The sequence below is a fragment of the Stegostoma tigrinum genome, chromosome 5, assembly GCF_030684315.1.
Source record: "Stegostoma tigrinum isolate sSteTig4 chromosome 5, sSteTig4.hap1, whole genome shotgun sequence".
Lineage (NCBI taxonomy): Eukaryota > Metazoa > Chordata > Chondrichthyes > Orectolobiformes > Stegostomatidae > Stegostoma > Stegostoma tigrinum.
Window position 1 is genome coordinate 72,905,810 of NC_081358.1, and position 22,436 is coordinate 72,928,245.

The 22,436-nt window shown below is 42.1% G+C and overlaps 1 protein-coding gene across 17 annotated transcripts in view; it reads right to left on the reverse strand.

The window, feature by feature from the left end:
- Positions 1-22,436, reverse strand: part of LOC125451641 (dystrobrevin alpha) — a 184,352-nt gene that overhangs the window by 114,071 nt on the left and 47,845 nt on the right. For all 17 annotated transcript variants that reach the window (XM_048529027.2, XM_059646064.1, XM_048529031.2 and 14 more), the window contains exons 3-4: positions 10,607-10,687; positions 7,634-7,847 (exon numbers count right to left, since the gene is read on the reverse strand). In XM_048529027.2, the coding sequence (XP_048384984.1) occupies positions 7,634-7,847; positions 10,607-10,687 (295 nt within the window). The remainder of the gene's footprint in view (positions 1-7,633; positions 7,848-10,606; positions 10,688-22,436) is intronic.

The following is a 22,436-nucleotide window of genomic DNA, read 5'->3' on the forward strand; positions in this document are numbered from 1 at the left end:
AAGGCGCGGGATGGCGGGGGGGGGGGGGGGGGGGGGTCGTGTTGGATGAGAAGAGGTGGGGAAAGGATCCCTGTTCACAGGCAGCAAAATCATTGTGCCACAAGAACCCTCCCAAAATAATTATTTTCTCATTATTTAAACTATCTTTCTAATCAACCTGTTCAGAGATGCTATTATACACCTCTGAAGCAGATGTTAATTCAACCCAGATCTCCCAGTCCAGACGTAGGGACACTATCGCCACATCACAAGAGCCTTAATCTTCTCAGCCCAACCATTTTCAGCTGTTTCATCAAAAAGAAGGGGACCTCCCAATTTTAAAATCCTTCCCCAGGACCTTAAATGTTCATCCAGCCTCACATTTTATTACCTTAAACGTTTAGGTTTTTTTTAAAAAGTTGTGAAGTTAAGATTCCTCATTGCTACAGTGCACAGGAAGTCTTTTATTCGTATTTCATATGTAATACTTTAGTATTAAAAATAACCTATTATCTTCCAAAGAGCTGATCAGAAAGCAGATTCACATTTCACAAGCACAATTTTGTTTAGAATAGGTAGTGCTTTTACTTTCCCACTCGTGGGAGGTCGGTATCGCTGGCTGGTAAGTGGCTTGGAGGGTAACTTGAAGATTGTCATGTTCCCATATCTGCTGCTTCTGTCCTTCCAGATAGAAGGTGCTATCTGAGCATCTTTGGCGAATTTCTACGTGCATTTTGTAGATAGTACACACTGCTGCTACTGAACATCGGTAGTGGAGGGAGTGGATGTTTGTCGATGTGGTACCAATCAAGCAGGTTGCTTTGTCCTGCATAGCGTCAAGCTTCTTAGTGTTGTTGGAGATGTATCCATCCGGGCAAGTGGGGAATATTCCATTACACTCCCAACTTGAGCTTTGGAGATGGTGGACAGACTTTGTGGAGTCAAGGGGTGAGTTATGTGCCATAGTAATCCTCATTTCTGTTCTGTTCTGGTAGCTATTATGTTTATGTGGGGAGTCCAGTTGAGTTTATGGTCAACAGCAGCTCCAAGGATGTTGATAGTGGGGGATTCAGTGATAGGAAGATCAGTGAATGTCAAGGGGCAGTGATTGGATTGTCTCTTATTGGAGATGGTCATTGCCTTGCATTTGTGAGTTTATTTGGCACTTGTCAGCCCAAGTCTGGATATTGTCCAGATCTTGTTGCATTTGAACATGGACAGCTTCAGTGTCAGTGGAGTTAGAAATGGTGCTGAACATTATGCAATCACTGCCGAACGTCCCCACTTCTGACCTTATGATGGAGAGAAGATCATTGATGAAGCAGCTGACTATAGTTGGGCCTAGGACACTATCTTGGGGTACACCTGCAGAAGTGTCCTGGAACTAAGATGACTGACCTCCAACGATCCCAATCATTTTCCTATGTGCCAGATATGACTTCAATCAGCAGAGAGTTTGCCCCCTGATACCCATTGATTGTAGTTTTGCTAGGACCTCTTTGATGTCATACTCAGTTGAATGCAGCCTTGAAGTCAAAAGCTGTCACTCTCACCTCACCTCTGGAATTTAGCCATTTTGCCCATGCTTGAACCAGGGCAGTTATGACGTCAGGAGCTGAGTGGCCCTGGCAGAACTCAAACTGGGTGTCAGTAAGCAGATTATTGCTGAGCAGGTGACATTTGATAGCACTGCTGAAAACACCTTTCATCACTTTACCGATGATTGAGTGTGAACTGATGGGATGGTAATTTGGTTGGATTTGTTCAGCTTTTTGTGTACAGGATACACCTGGGCAACTTTACACATTGTCAAGTAGATGCAAGTGTTGTAATTGTACTGGAATTGCTAGAGGAGCAGCAAATTCTAAAGCACGTCTTCAGTAAAGTTGTTGGTATGTTAGATTTTAAACCCTCTATGTTAATTAAGTTCTTGCTAATAAATGGAGTTACCTGCCAAAAATGAAGAGAACAGATAGATTTTTAACTATGGATTACAGTCTTTTTAACTATATTCAAACCAGCAACTCCTGCAAAATCTTCAAGACACTGTAGCAAACTGGGAGATACACAGTTGAAATGATTTCAGTTATTGCTTGATAATAGGTAGTGAGTGTTTATAATTATATTTTGGATATTATCACCAATGGAACTGTAAAATTTGTTCACAAAGTAGACTTTTTAAAATAAATTGTTTTTAAGGGTTTGACAGTAATTTCCACATCTGTGCCAAATTGCTCTGGGAAAATTGTTAACAAACAACCCACATTTTCAAAGCCATTCGTATATTCTGTACATTTAATGTTTATTCTTGGTCAGTTTAAAGCTGAAAACTCACCTCAAGCTGGAATAATTAATGTATTGATTAGATATTCAGTCACTGCAATCAGTGTCTCTGACAATGCACACTATTGTTATAAAACAGAATATTCTCTGACTCATTGCGACTAACAGCGTGGGGGGGAATCTGATTGTTATATATGAACATTCCAATTCTAGGCAGGAAGCTGGTGGACAAATACGCAATTCATGAAATCTTTGCCAATAGCAAGAAAACAATGCGATCAGTCCATCCAGGCCATGCCATGGTGGTGTCAATTAAAATAGTGGGAATAGCATGGTATGTATTGGAAGTCAAGTGATCCAAGATTCCCCTTCTCACTCAAGAGGAAAATCCAGAAAAGCAAATTATCTTACCCTCTCTTTGCCATTCAGGCCACCAAATTATAATTACCATACCTCATCATGAGAAGACAATCGTAAAAATGATTCTGGTGGCTTAGGGAAGTTTATCAGGTAAAAAAGTGCAAGTAAAGATGCTTCTAGTAGTTCCAAAGTAAATAGTAAGCTGGACAAATTCAAATTCATAGTTCCAAATCCCCATTAGCTGCTGGGTGGGGAATCTGAAATAATACTTAATTTAGGGTTGAACAGCTCCTTTATTCTTCTTAACATCCCTCTCCCCTGTTACATACTCTCACTTCCAACAAAATGTGCAAGCAGTACATGGACTTCTTTTCCATCAAGTTTGAGATCTTTGATCACCGCATCCCTTTATTTCACTGGCTGAGCGGGTTAATTTGCCTCTGAAACTCTACTCTGTCCTAACCCTGAGCTTGCATTTTTTTTCTAAAAAATTCTCATATCTCCCATTTATCTCACTAATCTTCTCTGGTTCATGAGTTCTTTCTTCTACACATTCAACCCAAACGGTTGACCAGACCACACAAGAGGAGCAGCAAATTCTAAAGCACGTCTTCAGTAAAGTTGCCAGTATGTTAGATTTTAAACCCTCTATGTTAATTAAGTTCTTGCTAATAAATGGAGTTACCTGCCAAAAATGAAGAGAACAGATAGATTTTTGGGTTTTTCCTTTCCCCAGTCCCCAAGTTAGCTAATATTACGGTTTTCTTTCTTCAGATGCTGCTCCTCTCTCCTTTAAACTTGCTGACATAATTATTCTCCATAAACATCAACCTTCAACCCCACATTACTTGTAAACCATTGGTTTATTTTCCAACCTATTTTTCTTCTCCAAAGCCGGTGAACATATGATTGCCTCCCAGATAAATGAGTGCCTTTGCTGAGATTCCAAACGATATCTCCCAAATCAGGTTCGAGCCACTGCTATTGTACCAAAGTAAAGATCGGAGACTGTACTCTTCTTTCTCCATTCTTATCCATTTAATAATAGCCAGAGCGTTAATCTGCACTTCTGCCCTCACCCTCTCTCTTCTTTCCTGCAACAGTGATAGGGTTCCCCTTGTCCTTACCTACCATCGCACCAGCATCCACATCCAGGTGGTCATTAGGCATCATTTCTGCCACCTCCAGCAAGATGCCACTGCAAGACACATATTCCCCTCCCCTCCCCTTCCTTCCCTTCTCTGTCTTCGGCAGGAAGCGTTCCCTCTGGGACACCCTGGTCCACTCTATCTTCGCTCTCAACACCCCCAACCACTCCCCACACAGCACGTTCCCTTACAAACACTGAAGGTGTAACAACTGCCCATTTACCTCCTCCCTCCCCAGTATTCAAGGGCCCAAACATACCTTCCAGCTGAAGCAGCACTTTACCTGCACTTTACACAATCACTCCACTGCATTCACTGCTCACAATGTAGTCTCCTCTACATTGGGGAAACAAAGCATATACTGGGTGACTACTTCACAGAACATCAACGCTCTGTCTGGAAACATGACCCCGAATCTAGTTGCCTGCCACTTTAACACACCACCCTATTCCCTAGTCAATATCTGTTTCAGGCTTGCCGTAATGTTCCAGCAAAGCTCAGCACAACTAGAAGAACAACACTTCATTTTCCGCTTGGGGACCCTTCAGCCCTCCAGACTCAATTTCAAGTTCAATTGTTTTAGAGCCTGAACCCCCCCATGTTCTAGCCTCCTATCCCCAAACACCAGGCCTTGTTATCACACAGCCGGCCATTACACACTTCCTGTCAGTGGCTAACGATAGTCTCCTTTAACAGCTATTCACCCTCCCTCGCCAGATCATCATCAACTCCTTTGTATTTCCAACTGATCTTTCTTTTTGGACACTCTCGGCACTTATCATTTACTCCTTACCCCATCTTCTGCATATAAACTGACATTTTCCTAGCTACCATCAGTTCTAAGGAAGGGTCACTGGACTCCAAATGTTAACTCTGATTTTTCTTTGCAGATAATGCCAGGCCGGCTGAGCTTTCTCAGTAGCTTCTGTTTTCGTTCCAGATTTATGGTATCTGCAGTTCTTTAAGATTTCTTTTTACAGAGCATTAATTGCAATGACTTTTCATTTCTACACCACTACTTCTGGTATTTCCAACAATCTATCCTCCGCCCTTACTATTTTTCTTCTACATGGTTTCTCCGAGACATCGCCTGGAGAAAAATACACTCATTTTCACATGTACCCTGATGACAACCAATGTTTAACCTCACTATCACCTCTCTCAACTCTTCCACTATGCTAAATTATTAGATGGTTTGTCTAACGTCCAGTGCTGATGAGTAAAATGTACTACTAAACCTACCAACCCCTACTAAACCTCAGGAAGACTGTAAACATTGGGCTTCATACAACGAGGAATCATGACTTGAGCCATTTATTGTCATTGCACTCTAGACTTCTAAAAGCTGAGAATTCCCATAAAGTTTTGGTCGCTACAAGTCAAGTGCTTAAAATCCTATTTTTAGCCATCATTCCTTATGCAAATATTACAAAATTAGCTGACTCCAAAACACTCACATTCTAAAATACTCAAAAATATATAATCCCAAGGACAGCCCTTCTACCATGGATACCTTCAACTTCCTTCAAACCACACTTTTAATAATTGAAATGAGATTTGACGATGTAAATGACATTGGATTATCATTGGTGCCTTTTTACTGCAGGTGGACGGGATGAGGAGCGGGAAGGAAGGAGGAGCATCAAGTCAAAAGCACTTCATCCATTCACACATCTAAGATACAGTAATAATGAAAATAAGACACACTCTGTTTTAGGACTTCAACATTTACTGAGAAAGGAGTTACATTTCAGCCTTAAAAACAGATCACATTCCACCTCAATCTGAATATTCCCTTTAAGGATCCTTCTGATCCAACTTTGTTTTTAAAAATGCAGACAGTTTCAAATGTTGGACCACGGTAACTTCCACAGCTCTGTCTGTGATACAATGGAAGTGTTATAGTCTGGTTTATTATTATACTACAAATGTGTCCTGTGAAAAATTTCTTTTCCCACAAAACACTCAACTTCAGCAGAAAACTGGAACACATTTTGGAGTGAATATATTCCACTTACTGACAGCAACTATTCAATGTTCATACAAAAGAGATTGTTCAGTGCTTTTGGCACTATTATTCCAAGCCATTTTGACATTAAATTACACAAAGTCTGGGAGTACAGCCAGTGATCAAGTTATTCTTCTCTGAGAATAGCGTGGAGAATTATAAATACATGAATCAAAATCTTACACAAGTGCAAAATTATTTAGATCTCAAATAGAGCCAGTATTAAAACAGCCAGTTCTGGAAATACTCAGGAAGTCAACCAGCATGTGTGGAGAGAGAATTTGATGTACTGCTAATTCTTTTCCCGGAATATCGACATGTTCTCCAATAGGACTTCTGTTTGTCTCTATCATTATCATCTTCGTTGGTTTCTATTTCTGCCTCATATTTACTTTTTTTGTTTTACAATGTGTGGAGATTGCTGACAATACCAGTATTTGCTGTCCAAACCTAACTGCTATCAAATTTAATGCCTTACTGGGCTATTTTAGAGGGCTGTTAAGAATTAACCACATTTTTGTTGATCTAACTAACATGTAGGTCAGACCAACAGGAAGGGAGATTTCTTTTTCATGAGTGAATCAAGTGCATATCTACAACTGATGGTAGTTTCAAGGACAATTACTGAGAATTGATATCAATTCAAGATTTTATTAACCGAATTCTAATTCCACCAGCTGCAATAGGACAACATCAAACTATGTTCCCACAGCATTGGCCTGGCCCTCTTGTTTTGTAGTCCAGCAACATTACCATGACACCACCATCTTCGTCCACCAAAACTTGCTTTCACATCCACATCTTCCCGTAACTACCTCACATACACTCCATTCTATGTCTCCAGTTTCTCTACCTCCAGTTCAACTATTCTGTTGAAGCAATTTCTTTACCACTGCTTCTGATGTGTTTTCTTTTATATACTCATTTACAGAATATGGCCACTGCTGGCTGGACAAGCATTTATCATCCATTCCTATTGCTCTTGAGAAAATAGTTATGAGTTACCTTCAAAGAGGACCCTAAATTTTCAGTTATCTGTCATTTTAATTAGCTACCTTGCTCTCATGTTATTTTTCTCTGTGTTCAGTTGTCTGCAAAGTTCCAGTGAAACTTAACTTAAGCTTGAGTAACAGTACCTGATTATTGAATTAAGTACTTCACAGCTTTCCAGACTCCATATGGAATTCAACAATTTAACATCACAATTTCTGTTCTCACTGTGGGCAGGATCTAAGTATGGTATCAGATGTGTTTGCAGTGCTGCTTCCAATCACGAACAGGAGATGGTTTCAAATATGATTACATTGTTTTCAGCTTATTACTTATGTATGCAAGTCATTAAGCAACTTGACTTAAGGTCTGGGTGCCACATCCTACATAGAACTCGCACTTTTTTTAAAAAAAACCTACTCATTCCCACAACCTATGGCTGCACACAACCAACTCTCTTATCATTTACTCTTTCCGATTCTGCACCATATCACAGTCTGTGCCTTTCCCCAGCGTCCCCAACACCACTTTTCTCAGTTTTCCTCTTTTCACTTGCTTAAACCCCATTTCATTTTAAATTTGCCCAATTTTGATCTGAGGTTGTCTGCTAATTAACTGCTTCTCTCTTCACAGATGCAACCTGACCTACTGAGTTTTCCCTCCATTTTCTGTTTTTATTTTGTCATATCAAAGTTTTCTTCACTTGGATTGCCACAAATAATCAGGAGCAGACTGGAACAAGATGAAGAAATAAGTTAGGGTCAGAACCTTGCATTCCTGTGTCAATTACAATCAGATTTCGAAGCTCCAATTAAAGTTCAAAAATGAAAATGAATATGCTGAGAGAAACTGCTGTATAACTCACCCATCATAGGCAGCAAGCAGAAAGTTCAGCAATAAGCTAATAGACTGTTCAACATTTATTTGATGAGTGGTTGGCAAGCGTTTGTTCAGCTGGTGAAGTATTGTGGAGATGATAGCTTCCAAGCGAGCAACACTGAGATCAGCATTCGGATCCATTGTATTTAGCCCATTTTCTCTGAATGCCTCTATAATATTCCAAACATCTACCAAGTGCACTAAAGAAGTAAAAAAAAATGAGTAAGTTTCATAAAAGCATCTGAACCTAGGTGCCTTTTCTTACTTATTCATTTATGCGATGTGGGCATTGCTAGCTAGGCCAGCATTTATCTCCCATTCCAGACAGCAGTTAAAACTCAATCACATTGCTGAGGGTCTGGAGTCACATATAGTCCAGACCACAAGGATGGCAGTTTCTTTTCCTAAAGAACATGAGTGAACCAGATGGGTTTTTCCAACAATTGACACTGGATTCATGGTCAACATCAGATGCTTAATTCCAGATTTTTAAAAAACTGAATTCAAATTTTACCATCTGCCAGGGTGGGAGTCAAACTCAGGTCCACAGAACATTCCCTGGGTCTCTGGATTAACAGTCCAACAATAACGTCACTAGGCCATCATCATATCCTGATGGCCTAGATTCTCCTGCATTCTTGACTATTCACCGAGCTCCTCTTACCTGTATCCAGAACTCACATCACTCTAACTTCCCTCCCAGTTATCCTTTAAAGGAGAGTGGCAGTTTCCACTCTGCTTAAAGCATAACTGACCTAACTTAAAGTTGCCCATTGCTTTATTTGTGACTTGTTACATATTTCCTCCCTGTTTATGATCAAGTTGGGAGTATACCACAGTTCCATTTTGCTTTGTACAGCTCATCTCCATGAGGAATTGCTGCTGAAATCTCGACATCCTCCAACAAGATGAAAAAGCTTCACTGCTTGCTTCTATATTTTATTCGAACCTTGAAAATTCAGATTCTTCATCCTCTCTTAGTCCTTATACACATGCAGCTTTTGACATTCTGGGCATTGGGTCTTCTAAACATCCTGAATACATCTCCTGTTCTACTGTCAGACTCGGCTCCTAGACCACTACTGTACTGCTTGGCTGGCATTAAGTATCATTTGATATTGAATTATACATGCACCAGAGATTCTACCAGTTTGACACTGATAACAATTCATTGTTTGGTTTTTGCCAAAACTCCATTTTGCACAGCTTTGGGATTCTATTCAGCCCCATGACTCAAATATATGACATCCATCCACAAATGCTTAAGTCTTCAGCACTGCAATATCAATTTCCTTCAAATCACATGACCCTATACACATTTCAAATGAGCCAAAATTCATCTGCCTGCATTCTCCAACTAAGTCCCATTCACCTACCACTGCTAACCTCTAATAGCACGTTGTCTTTTGATACAAGATCACAAAATATTTATAAGTTAAGGAAGGTTATTTCACCAACCACAATTCATTCATTGGGAGAGAAGTTTCTTTGCGTAGCTCAATATCCAATTATTTCTTAAAATATTCACCTTGAACAATTTTGAAATACCAAATGTTAATGTCTAATTCATGCGAGGAATTTCTCGGCATTAGTCGTAATCCTCCTTTAATGAACTTAAATGATATTTTCCCTTGTCTTCTCACAAGTTTGCAGTTGTGGAGGATTTTATTTAATGTCTTAAGTTCAAAGTCTTTTCAAATTTCCCCACAGATTTAGCTCGCTCAGCTTCTGCAATCACTCCCAGTTCTAAACCTTCTCTTGTAAATCAGTTCTCCCTATTGCCTTTGTCAACCTATGGGTCTGTATTTTGCTATAGTAATGACAGTGAAACTAACAGCATTCCCCCTCAGTGCTCCTTGAAACTGACAAGTTGGCAGTTGGGACATCTAAGAAATCCAGATGTTGCTGTTAATGAGTGGATGCTCCTCCACAGGATATGCTGCAGAGATTTCCAAAGACTGCAGTTTCCCTGTGATCACTAATTGATGATGAGAACTTACATTCGAATGTTGTTAGCCTCACTGTACAAACAAGGAGCAAAGTTACACCTTGTTGAATGAGGGATAACTTGATTTTTACAGCGTACTAACTTCATAATTATTGTAAAACATCCTTACTCATCCTGAAAAGTTACTGCATCTGTGAAATGTCAGGTTTGCCCAAAATGAAAACATTAGACTTTTTTCGAAAAAAGTCTATTTTAGGTCTATCTTCACATGGTTATATAACTGTATCAAGATTAGAAATTGCACGTGAAGCATTTCATTGCTTTCAATTTGTTGATTCACAGAATGTGAATGTTTCAATCTGATTGGTTGCCACTTGCTGAATGACTACTGATGTAAGCTGACACCCCTTTGAATTTGGCAGCACATTTTTTTTAAACTGTAGTGGAGAAAGGAGAAATTTCTACTAGAGTGATTGCAAGTTCCTCATGGGACATTTTCTTCAAGGTCAAGGGGCGGTCTACTTGCTTCACTACTGGCTACAAATCCAGGCTAATGTCTTCAGATACATTGTGGGAGACTACATTTAAACCTATCAGCCTCACTAGTTGCCTAACTTTCTAATATTTCACTAAAATCTCCCTCCTTGACTATCTTCAGTCATTTTCTTTGACATTTCCTTAAGTTGCTTTGCATTAATTCCTCTTCAGTAAACATCCCAATATTTCACAATGTTTGGGGTCCATTCAAGTCTTAGATGTTAGCAGAGTGTTACATTGAGTTGGCGAACTACTGAATGTGTGGGTTTACTCTCCACCTACTGAATGCAAAGGTTTTGATCTTGACTGGATTAGGAGCAGATATCAAATAGCAGTAACAAAGAAATTGTAAATAATTATCTTACTGCAGATGAACCAGTGTTGTTTACCTACATCTCGGCTAATATAAATGGTCACAGAGTGACCCAAACAAACAATATTACACACATTTTCCAATGGAAAAAGCGTACTTACAGTTACACTTTTTCTGTACGAAACGGAGCTTACACGCTGTCCTATAAGTGGATAAACGAATGCGATCCAGGTCTTGGGCTCCTGATTTAAAGACAGATATGTTCAAGAGGAAAGAAAAATCATAGTACGAACAGTAAAACAAAACTACAGAAATCACTCAATGCAGGAACAGACCGTTCATACTACCATGCGTGTAATACCTAAGTAATCACAATCGCCTCTCCCACGGCCCAGCAATTTCTCTCTGATCAGGCACAGGTACAATTGTCTTTTACAGGTTATTATTAAATCTATTTCTACCATTTAAGGCAGTGCATTTAATACATAAACACCTTGCTGTGACAAATAGTTCTCATTTCCGCCCCACTCCTTTCCCTAATTAAGTTACATGTAATCTGACTGCACTGCTAAAAACATATAAAGTAAGTAAAAGATCTGCCAGACATACTCTAAAATACTCCCAGTTGAAAGCAAATACAACAAAACAATGTAAACCAAGCAATCAGAACAGCCACAAGAAGAGAATATTGGGAGGAATATAAAATGGGCTGCTGATTTCCTATACTATTAGCCATTTCACTCAGCAACCAAAAGTGAATTTCACATCTCGTTTTGTTGGGCCCAATGGGTTCAGGGCACCTGCTGCATAACTTCATCTCTAACATAATAAAATGTGAGGCTGGATGAACACAGCAGGCCCAGCAGCATCTCAGGAACACAAAAGCTGATGTTTCGGGCCTGGACCCTTCTTCAGAGAGGGGAATGGGGTGAGGGTTCTGGAATAAATAGGGAGAGAGGGGGAGGCGGACCGAAGATGGAGAGAATAGAAGATAGGTGGAGAGGAGAGTATTTGTGGGGAGGTAGGGAGGGGATAGGTCAGTCAAGGGAAGATGGACAGGTCAAGGAGGTGGGATGAGGTTAGTAGGTAGATGGAGGTGCGGCTTGGGGTGGGAGGAGGGATGGGTGAGAGAAAGAACAGGTTAGGGAGGCAGAGACAAGTTGAACTGGTTTTGGGATGCAGTGGGGGGAGGGGAAGAGCTGGGCTGGTTGTGTGGTGCAGTGGGGGGAGGGGACGAACTGGGCCGGTTTTGGGATGCGGTGGGGGAAGGGGAGATTTTGAAGATGGTGAAGTCCACATTGATACCATTAGGCTGCAGGGTTCCCAAGCGGAATAGGAGTTGCTGTTCCTGCAACCTTCGGGTGGCATCATTGTGGCACTGCAGGAGGCCCATGATGGACATGTCATCTAAAGAATGGGAGGGGGAGTTGAAATGGTTTGTGACTGGGAGGTGTAGTTGTTTATTGCGAACCGAGCGGAGGTGTTCTGCAAAGCGGTCTCCAAGCCTCCGCTTGGTTTCCCCAATGTAAAGGAAGCCACACCGGGTACAATGGATACAATATACCACATTGGCAGTTGTGCAGGTGAACCTCTGCTTAATATGGAAAGTCATCTTGGGGCCTGGGATAGGGGTGAGGGAGGAGGTGTGGGGGCAAGTGTAGCATTTCCTGCGGTTGCAGGGGAAGGTGCCGGGTGTGGTGGGGTTGGAGGGCAGTGTGGACCGAACCAGGGAGTCATGGAGAAAGTGGTCTCTCCGGAAAGCAGACAAGGGTGGGGATGGAAAAATGTCTTGGGTGGTGGGGTCGGATTGTAGATGGCAGAAGTGTTGGAGGATGATGCGTTGTATCTGGAGGTTGGTGGGGTGGTGTGAGAGAACGAGGGGGATCCTCTTTGGGCGGTGGTGGCAGGGTCGGGGTGTGAGGGATGTGTTGCGGGAAATGTGGGAGACGCGGTCAAGGGCATTCTCGGCCACTATTCTAGGTAGCTGTGGGAGTCGGTGGGCTTGAAATGGACATCAGTTACAAGCTGGTTGCCTGAGATGGAGACTGAGAGGTCCAGGAAGGTGAGGAATGTGCTGGAGATGGCCCAGGTGAACTGAAGGTTGGAGGGGAAGGTGTTGGTGAAGTGGATGAACTGTTCGAGCTCCTCTGGGGAGCAAGAGGCGGCGCCAATACAGTCATTAATGTAACGGAGGAAGAGGTGGGGTTTGTGTAGGTGCGGAAGAGGGACTGTTCCACGTAACCTACAAAGAGGCAAGCGTAGCTGGGGCCCATGCGGGTGCCCATGGCCACCCCCTTTGTCTGTAGGGAGTGGGAGGAATCAATAGAGAAGTTGTTGAGGGTGAGGACGAGTTCGGCTAGGCGGAGGAGGGTGTCGGTGGAGGGGGACTGGTCGGGCCTGCGGGACAGGAAGAAGCGGAGGGCCTTGAGGCCATATGCATGCAGAATACAGGTGTATAGGGACTGGGCGTCCATGGTGAAAATGAGGTGTTGGGGTCCGCCTTCCCCTCTCTTCCTATTTATTCCAGAACCCTTACCCCATCCCCCTCTCTGATGAAGGGTCCAGGCCCGAAACATCAGCTTTTGTGCTCCCGAGATGCTGCTGGGCCTGCTGTGTTCATCCAGCCTCACATTTTATTATCTTGGATTCTCCGGCATCTGCAGTTCCCATTATTACTCATTCATCTCTAACATGTTGTCAAGTGTAGAAATTCCAATATGTTGTACCATATTTATATTCATTTTAAGGACAACTGCTTTACCTACTTTCATTTGCCTTTCATCCCATAATCAAAGGTAATCTTCAAAGTTCCCTTTTTTTGACCTGTACTGTGTCAATTGTGGCTCAGTTGGTTGTCCCCTCACTCCTGAAACACAAAGTCCTGGGTACAATTCCCACTCCAGCGCTTAACCACTTTTAAGCATGGCACTCCAATGCAACACTGAGTCAGTATTACACTACGAGACATGCAGTATTTTGGATGAGATATTAAACCGAGGACTCGTCTGCATGACAGCATGGAATCTTTTGCAGTTGCCTATGTTGAAGAAGAACTGGTGAGTTATCCCAGTGTACTGGGGAAAATCTATCCCTCAATCAACATTACACAAAAAAATGCAATTATCTGGTAATTATCATGTTGCTTTCATGGTGGGGGGGGGGGGGGGGGGGGTGAGGGGTAGTGATTAGCGTTGCTGCTTTTCCTTTAGTACGTCACAACACATCAAACTGTACATCATGGCATGTTTTACAGGCCGAATCATTTTTGGTCATAAAAAGCACTGCATAAGTTCAAGTCTTTCTTCTCACAACCAACAAAGCTGCAGGTACATGTGTGACACTATGATCTAGATGTAAAGAGATTTCCCCTGCTCACTGACTAAATTTCTTATTACTATGGCCTCATGTTCTTGAGCCCTCAAGAACATAAGAAATAGACTGTTTCTATTTAGCCCACCCCATTTTGTCATTAAAAAAAGTTTGTCCTGTTTTTTTAAAATCTATGGCCTTCTAACGTAAAAAAAATACAATTTTCCAAATCCTATGTCTTCTGTTTCTTGATCAAAAATAAATCGAGGTTCGCCAAGCGCATTTACTCCATTGTAACCTGTGCTGGTTAATTTCAAATTTTTCTTTATCTTGATGTGTTACTTTCATTCTAAATCAAATATGCTTAAAACTTTCTTATATAGATGTTAAACTGCTGCAATTACTTGTTCAGCTCTATTTCCATTTTTAAAAAACATGGGTGCTACATATGGTTTCTCTTGTCCTCTGTCACACATTACAATCTTTCAAGGCTGTCCTGAATGTTGTGAAACTTAACACTGGTAGGGGTAGGGACATCAGTGGAACAGAAAATGGGACACTGGCCACCCATTATACCGTATCTGCTACTTTCAATTTCACCAAAATATTTTGGGGTCTTCGCAATTTCACTTTTCATCTCCTTCAGGATTGAAGAATTTATCTAGTTGGCCCCAGCGTTTTGTCTCTCTTTGCTTGACTAATTACATTTCTGGACAGAAGGCAAGGTGAGACAGACAGTCATTATCACCAGGAGAAGCTGTTGAGATCAAGACCCTGAAGCAAGTATCCACCATCAGTGAAAGGGATGGGTCAGGTGAGGATCCAAACTCTGTTGTTGTGTGTGGCACAGGTCTGGCAAATTCCCAGAACAGAGTCATCCGAGCCATCGGCTACATCATCTGAAGGTCTAAGATGGACCATGTCCACAAAGACACTATGTACAAAACTCTGGAAAGGTGGGTGGAGAATGTACCCAACGCCCCCTTCTTCCTGATCACCACCTTTATGTGAAGCTGCATCAAGCCCAGGGCAGAAATGGCTAGCACGAGGGGTCATAGTTTTAAGCTGGTTGGTGGAAAGTATAGAGGGGATGTCAGAGGCAGGTTCTTTACGCAGAGAGTTGTGAGAGCATGGAATGCGTTGCCAGCAGCAGTTGTGGAAGCAAGGTCATTGGGGTCATTTAAGAGACTGCTGGACATGCATATGGTCACAGAAATTTGAGGGTGCATCCATGAGGATCAATGGTCGGCACAACATTGTGGGCTGAAGGGCCTGTTCTGTGCTGTACTGTTCTATGTTCTATGTTCTAAGCCATGCACAGACCTTCGGTATGCAAACACTGACCGTCACTACGTACTGAGGTTCTACCTGTCCCTGGTATTGCAAAGGTTGGGCCTGGCCTCTTTGCCACAGAATGCTCCAAGTAGTTGGGCCATTCTGCACCTTTCTTCATGGAAAAATTTTCAAAGAAAAATGCCTTTGACCACAAGTCCACCAGGAAGTGGTCAGCACGTAGTGCCCTCAAGATCCTGCAGGAAAAGGAGAGGGTGGATCCTGTCTTCTTGTTCCCTGAGCAGACTGGGAAGAATACTGGCAGAATACCCCATCACCAGACATCGCTTGGCTAGTGGTGAGAAGCACACTACCTGTGAGATCCTTAATATACACCCAGATTCTGTACACCACAGAAGAGACTGCAGGTGGAGGGGCATACTGACTGACACACATCTCCAGCTGGAATGTGGCTAGCTATGGGGAGGATGATATTTTTTCGCCTTTTTCTTCACTCACTGGATATGGGCATCAATGGTGGGTCAGATTTTATTGCCTGTCACTAGTTATACTTGGGAAAGCGATGGTAAGCTGTTTTCTCAAATCCCCCCAAGCTGTCATCCCTCGTCTCAAGCAAGGCCCCTTTGTGATCAATTAATTTTCATATTTATTCCAAAAATTTTTTCTTCCATTTTAATTAGTGTATAACCTCAATTAATTATCCAAAAATTAGCAGCTGTCTTCTTTTTAATTGATAGTGCATATTCTATAGTCATGAAACTTATTACTTAAAATCATTCCCCTGTTGATAAAAGGGTGTTCATATTCACCATACAATGGAAGCTTTTGACCTGTATCTGAGCATGATGATAGGGTTGAGAAGTCTAGAAGGAACGTCAGATCCTCAATGCTTTGATTTTTAGGGGTTGAAACTAATTAATGCCAGCAGCACAAAATGGACTCACAGTTGATTTTTCCCACAATGAAAATCTTATACTTTTCAATTGATCTGGGAAGTATTGCCAAAAATTACAATTTCAAACTAACTGAAAGTATAGTGAGACTGGGAAACAAGCATCCAAAAAAAAAATCAAATATCTCCGAGTGAACTTTGAATTTAACAAGGATTGGTAGCAATGAAAAATGAGTCCATAAGACCATAAGACATAGGAGTGGAAGTAAGGCCCTTCAGCCCATCAAGTCCACTCCGCCATTTTAATCATGGCTGACGGGCATTTCAACTCCACTTCCCTGCAATCTCTCCACAGCCCTTGATTCTTTGTGAGATCAAGAATTTTTCGATCTCTGCCTTGAAGGCATCCAACGTCCCAGCCTCCACTGCACTCCGTGGCAATGATTTCCACAAGCCCACCACTCTCTGGCTGAAGAAATGTCGTCTCATTTCCGTTTTAAATTTACCCCCTCTAATTTTAAGGCTGTGTCCACGGGTCCTAGTCTCCCCGCCTAACGGAAACAACTTGCCAGCATCCACCCCTTCTAAGCCATACATTATCTTGTAAGCTTCTATTAGATCTCCCCTCAACCTTCTAAACTCTAATGAGTACAATCCCAGGATACTTAGCCGTTCATCGTACGTTAAACCTACCATTCCAGGGATCATCCACGTGAATCTCCGCCGGACACGCTCCAAGGCTAATATGTCCTTCCAGAGGTGTGGGGCCCAGAATTGGACACAGTATTCTAAATGGTGCCTAACTAGGGCTTTATAAAGTCTTAGAAGCACATCGCTGCTTTTATATTCCAACCCTCGAGATAAACAACAACATTACATTTGCTTTCTTAATCACGGACTCTACCTGCAAGTTAACCTTTAGAAAACCCTGGACCAACACTCCCAGATCCCTTTGTACTTCTCCTTTATGAATTTTCTCATCTAGAAAATAGTCCATGCCTGTATTCTTTTTTCCAAAGTGCAAAATGTCACATTTGCTTACGTTGAATTTCATCAGCCATTTCCTGGACCACTCTCCTAAACTGTCTAAATCTTTCTGCAGCTTCCCCACCTCCTCAGTACTACCTGCCTGTCCTCCTAACTTCGTCTCATTGGCAAACTTCGCCAGAATGCCCCCAGTCCCTTCATCCAGATCATTAATATATAAGGTGAACAGCTGCAGCCCCAACACTGAACCCTGCGGGACACCACTCGTCACCAGTTGCCATTCCGAAAAAGAGTCTTTTATCCCAACTCTCTGCCTTCTGTCAGACAGCGAATCCTCAATCCAAGCCGGTAGCTCACCTCGAACACCATGGGCCCTCACCTTGTCAAATGCCAATTCACCATGAACTTTTTTCAATCTTCTGGAATTGACCAATTTTACCTCTAATGATGTTTTAGCATAAAAGGAGCATGCAGGCGAGTGAGATACGAGATAACAAATTGACTTGAAGGGAAATAATCAGGTATTAGTTCGTGAAACAGACTCAAGTTAGAAGCAATGGAGTCTGATGAGAGATAGAAGTATGGAAAACTTTTCAAGCAGGCACAAACGCTGTGGTTGAAATTCAATGCAGAGCATGTCATTAACTCGTCATTGTCTACAGGAATAGTGGCAGATGACTGGAGGATAGCAAATGTGGTTCCCCTGTTCAAGAAGGGGAGTAGAGACAACTCTGGTAATTATAGACCAGTGAGCCTTACCTCAGTTGTTGGTAAAGTGTTGGAAAAGGTTATAAGGGATAGAATTTATAATCATCTAGAAAAGAATAAGTTGATTAGGGATAGTCAGCACGGTTTTGAGAGAGGAAGGTCGTGCCTCACAAACCATATTGAGTTCTTTGAGAAGGTGACCAAACAGGGAGATGAGAGTAAACTAGTTGATGTGGTGTATATGGATTTCAGCAAGGCGTTCGATAAGGTTCCCCAAAATAGGCTACAGTACAAAATGCAGAGGAATGGAATTGTGGGAGATATAGCAGTTTGGATCGGAAATTGGCTTGCTGAAAGAAGACAGAGGGTGGTAGTTGATGGGAAATGTTCATCCTGGAGACCAGTTACTAGTGGTGTACTGCAAGGGTCGGTGTTGGGTCCACTGCTGTTTGTCATTTTTATAAATGACCTGGATGAGGGTGTAGAAGGACGGGTTAGTAAATTTGCAGACGACACTAAGGTCGGTGGAGTTGTGGATAGTGACAAAGGATGCTGTAGGTTGCAGAGAGACATAGATAAGTTGCAGAGCTGGGCTGAGAGGTGGCAAATGGAGTTTAATGCAGACAAGTGTGAGGTGATCTACTTTGGTAGGAGTAACCAGAAGGCAAAGTACAGGGCTAATGGTAAGATTCTTAGTAGTGTAGATGAGCAGAGAGATCTCAGTGTCCATGTACACAGATCCTTGAAAGTTGCCACCCAGGTTGACAGGGCTGTTAAGAAGGCATACAGCTTTCATTAATAGAGGGATCGAGTTCTGGAACTAAGAGGTTATGGTGAAGCTGTACAAAACTCTGGTGCGGCCGCACTTGGAGTATTGCGTACGGTTCTGGTCACCGAATTATAAGAAGGATGTGGAAGCTTTGGAAAGGGTGCAAAGGAGATTTACTAGGATGTTGCTTGGTATGGAGGGAAGGTCTTACGAGGAAAGGCTGAGGGACTTGAGGCTGTTTTCATTAGAGAGAAGAAGGTTGAGAGGTGACTTAATTGAAAAATATAAAATAATCAGAGGGTTAGATAGGGTGGATAGGGAGAGCCTTTTTCCTAGGATGGTGATGGCGAGCACGAGGGGGCATAGCTTTAAATTGAGGGGTGAAAGATACAGGACAGATGTCAGAGGTAGTTTCTTTACTCAGAGAGTAGTAAGGGAATGGAACGCTTTGCCTGAAATGGTAGTAGATTCACCAACTTTAGGTACATTTAAGTTGTCATTGGATAAGCATATGGACGTACATGGAATAGTGTAGGTTAGATGGGCTTGAGATCGGTATGGCAGGTCGGCACAACATCTAGGGCTGAAGGGCCTGTACTGTGCTGTAATGTTCTATGTTATACTTCGGAGAAAGAAAGCATTGTAACTCAATGAATGCTGTAGAACAGAATAGAGGAAAGAGATCTTGATGTGGTAGGAAATCCATTCCAACTAAATCCAGTGCTTATGGAGCAGCAATCAACAAAGCAAACAGTGTTCAGATTAACTCTCAAATGTCCGAGGCAGTCACACTGAATCTGATATGTTCATTCAGTTCTGGGCACTGAAACTAAAAGGAAATGGTCAAGTGTATTTTTTTAAAGCAAGTGTTGCACATGACTGTAATAATTAGATGACTTGGCTTCAGGGAAATGTTGGAAAACCCCAAAACCTCCATTTTTAAATAAATGAATGAGAAGTGGCCTCAGTAAGAGCAGCTAACATGCAATGCTGAATAGAATTGATTAATATTCTAGTTACAGAAGATTGAGCTACAAAGTAAAAGGCAGGACGCATGTTGAAAAACACTTTTTCACATTAATGGTGTTAAGCTGGAATGGTTTCAAGGTAGTATTCAGGTGTCAAAAATCCTCGAATTATTTCTGCAGCAGTTGAATTATCTGATTGTGGGATCCTGGATATATAAACAATGAGCTGGTTGAACGGTTTTGCTCACCTGTATAAGAAACAGTCGTTTTAGTTCAGTGAAGCTCAACCCTTCATTAAAAAAACCCATATCAAGCATGTCAAGCTGTATTTTGAGTATTTCAATGCTCTTGGCCCCTATTGCCAACTTAATTATTTGTTCCAAATATTCAACACTGTGTCGAGTGGTTTCTTGTACATCTGTTAATGTTTCTGCAGTAAATTTCAAATATAATCTTTGGATTAGTTTGAAGTTCTAATTACTTACCTCATTAATCTGTAGGAATCTTAAATCTTACTTCATAAATCCTCATCATTTAAACATATTCTACATATTTTGATAAAGTACCTATTAATCGCTATTGCTTCAACAATTCACAGGTATTTGCAGATATGCCAACATTAGGCTCCCTGGACTAAACTGAATGATACTCTCAGTCTGGCAATCCATTACTAGTCTGTACATGTCATTTGTGAACCTTCCAGCAAGGAGCTGGGGCCGGAATCACATGCTCCAATGATGACCTAGCCTGGTTCCCACCACGGAAGCTGGTATCCCATCACCAAGTCACCCGTTATTTACACGTGTAGAGTCCTTGACTTCCAAACCCAGCTGTCAGAGTGAACAGCATGTGTGGCAGTCCTGTACGTATCTGTCAGCCAGGGCTGTTAATCTGGCTCAATCAGGGAATTCATATTCTGTGAGACCCAACTGGCTAACCTAGTTGCAACCATTATACTGCCACCCCTCTGATGCCAGCCTCTTTTGGTAGCTCCTCCTGGGGAGATCGACAAATTCTTGATTTCACAAGGAATCAAGGGCTACAGGGAGAGTGCAGGAAAGTGGAGTTGAAATGCCCATCAGCCATGATTTAAATGGTGGAATGGACTTGTTGGGCTGAATGGCCTTACTGCCACTCCTATGTCTTATGGTCTAACACCAGGTCAGGGCCCTCCAACTCCACCTCTGATAACGGGCAGCATGTAATGCACAGCAGCTCATTTCTTGCACCCAGAGTATCTTGGAAGAAACTCATTTGCTTCTTCAGACAGCAAAGGTTTTAAAGGGGCAACATTTACAACGTCCATCTCAGATTTTGAGGTATCTTCAACACTTGACAAATAAGGAGAATCCATGGATTTCAGAACTGTTGGAAAGGCTGTCAAAGGGGTTGGACATTTGTTGTCCCCACACTGTTTGCATGTTTGGAACTTTCCTATGGTCTATGTTTTTGTTCAGAACCATTGAAACTACACAAACTTTACACAGCACCAGGCCTGACCTGGTTTCAACCACGCCGCTTACGAATGCGGGAACCATGCTAATAGCCCTACACCAAACTTCATCCCCTGAAGTAATCTCTCTTGCTTAGTGGAGTCTTCGTCTGGCATTGGTGTTTCTGATGCTGTTTCACCCTTCCACCCCCAGTTCCAAGAAGATCAGATTTAACCTCCCTATGAACAATTCTATTGGAGCTATCCCTGCAGTTGCACGAGGGGTGGTCCTATATTCAAACTGGAACCAGGACAGTTTGGTATCTAGTGAAGCTGTAAGCTGTTTCCTGAAGTCTGCCATCAAAGTTTGCCAGGCCATTGGAAGTTGGATGGTATGCAGCTGAACTTATATGTTGAATACCATTCCACTTTAGGAAAGACTCAAAATTCCCTGCTGGTCAACCACGGCACATTATCTGTGACCAAGACTTCTGGGAGTCCGTATGTTGCAAAAGGTGCATGTACCTTTTCTATCGGCCTCCCGTTGTTTGACAAAAACTCTGAACAATCCCAGTCACTTTGAGTGGGCATCCAAAATGACTAAAAACATTCAGCCTATTAAAGGTCCTGCATTGTCAATGTGTATCTGAGTCCAGGGTTTACTCAGCCATTCCCACCATTGTGGGGGAGCTGCTGATGGTAATTTTTGCCTTTGTTGATGGGGCAATGTTCAGAGTGTCAACGCAGTTACGTCTGCACCCAATCCTGTCCACCAGACATAACTTCTCACCAACACCTTCATTTTGGAAATCACTGGATGACCCTGGTGGAGTTCCGCCAGTACCTGGCGAATACATTTGCTAAAGACAATCTCTCTTCCTCCCATATTAATATGCCATCTGGTCTCTCCAGGTCCAGAAGGGTTTCAAATTTGCTTGTGACAACTCTTTGGTTTCCCCAATCACCACAAGCTGCTTAAAACCATTATGGATTCTTCTAATATTAGTACAAACCAGTGGTGTTTCTGCCAGCAGGAGGTGACTCAATGCATCTGCAGCTGCTATTTGGCCTCCTAGACGATGTTTGGACTTGCAATTATACACACTTAAGTATTAGAGCCCAACACTGAATTTGGCCTGAAGCTATGGACAGCGCTTCCTTGTCTTCTTTAAGTAGATCCAGCAGGGATTTGTGGTCTATTATTACAAATTTACATCTGTAAGAGATATTGAGGGAACTTAGCAACTCCAAATATGACTACATAATCTTCTATCTATATTTGGGCATATTTATACTTTGCATTAGACAAAGCCCTTGATGCAGACACTATTGAACGTTCTTCTCCATTGGGCCACCTATGAATTAATACTACACTGATGCTGTACACGGAGTCACGACATGTCAATACCAGATCTCACTTGTTGGTGTGCCAACACCTTACAGGATGCTATCTGTTTCTTTACTTCCTTGAAAGCTTTGGCTTGGCTATGCGAGCATTTCCAAGGCTATCCTCTTTTTTAAGTATTGCTGCAAAGGTAGATGGAAGCTAGCGTATCTATGAACTTTCTGTTTAATACACCAGCCCAAGGAAAGACCTAAACTCCGGTACAGATGTGGGAGCCAGAGGACCTTT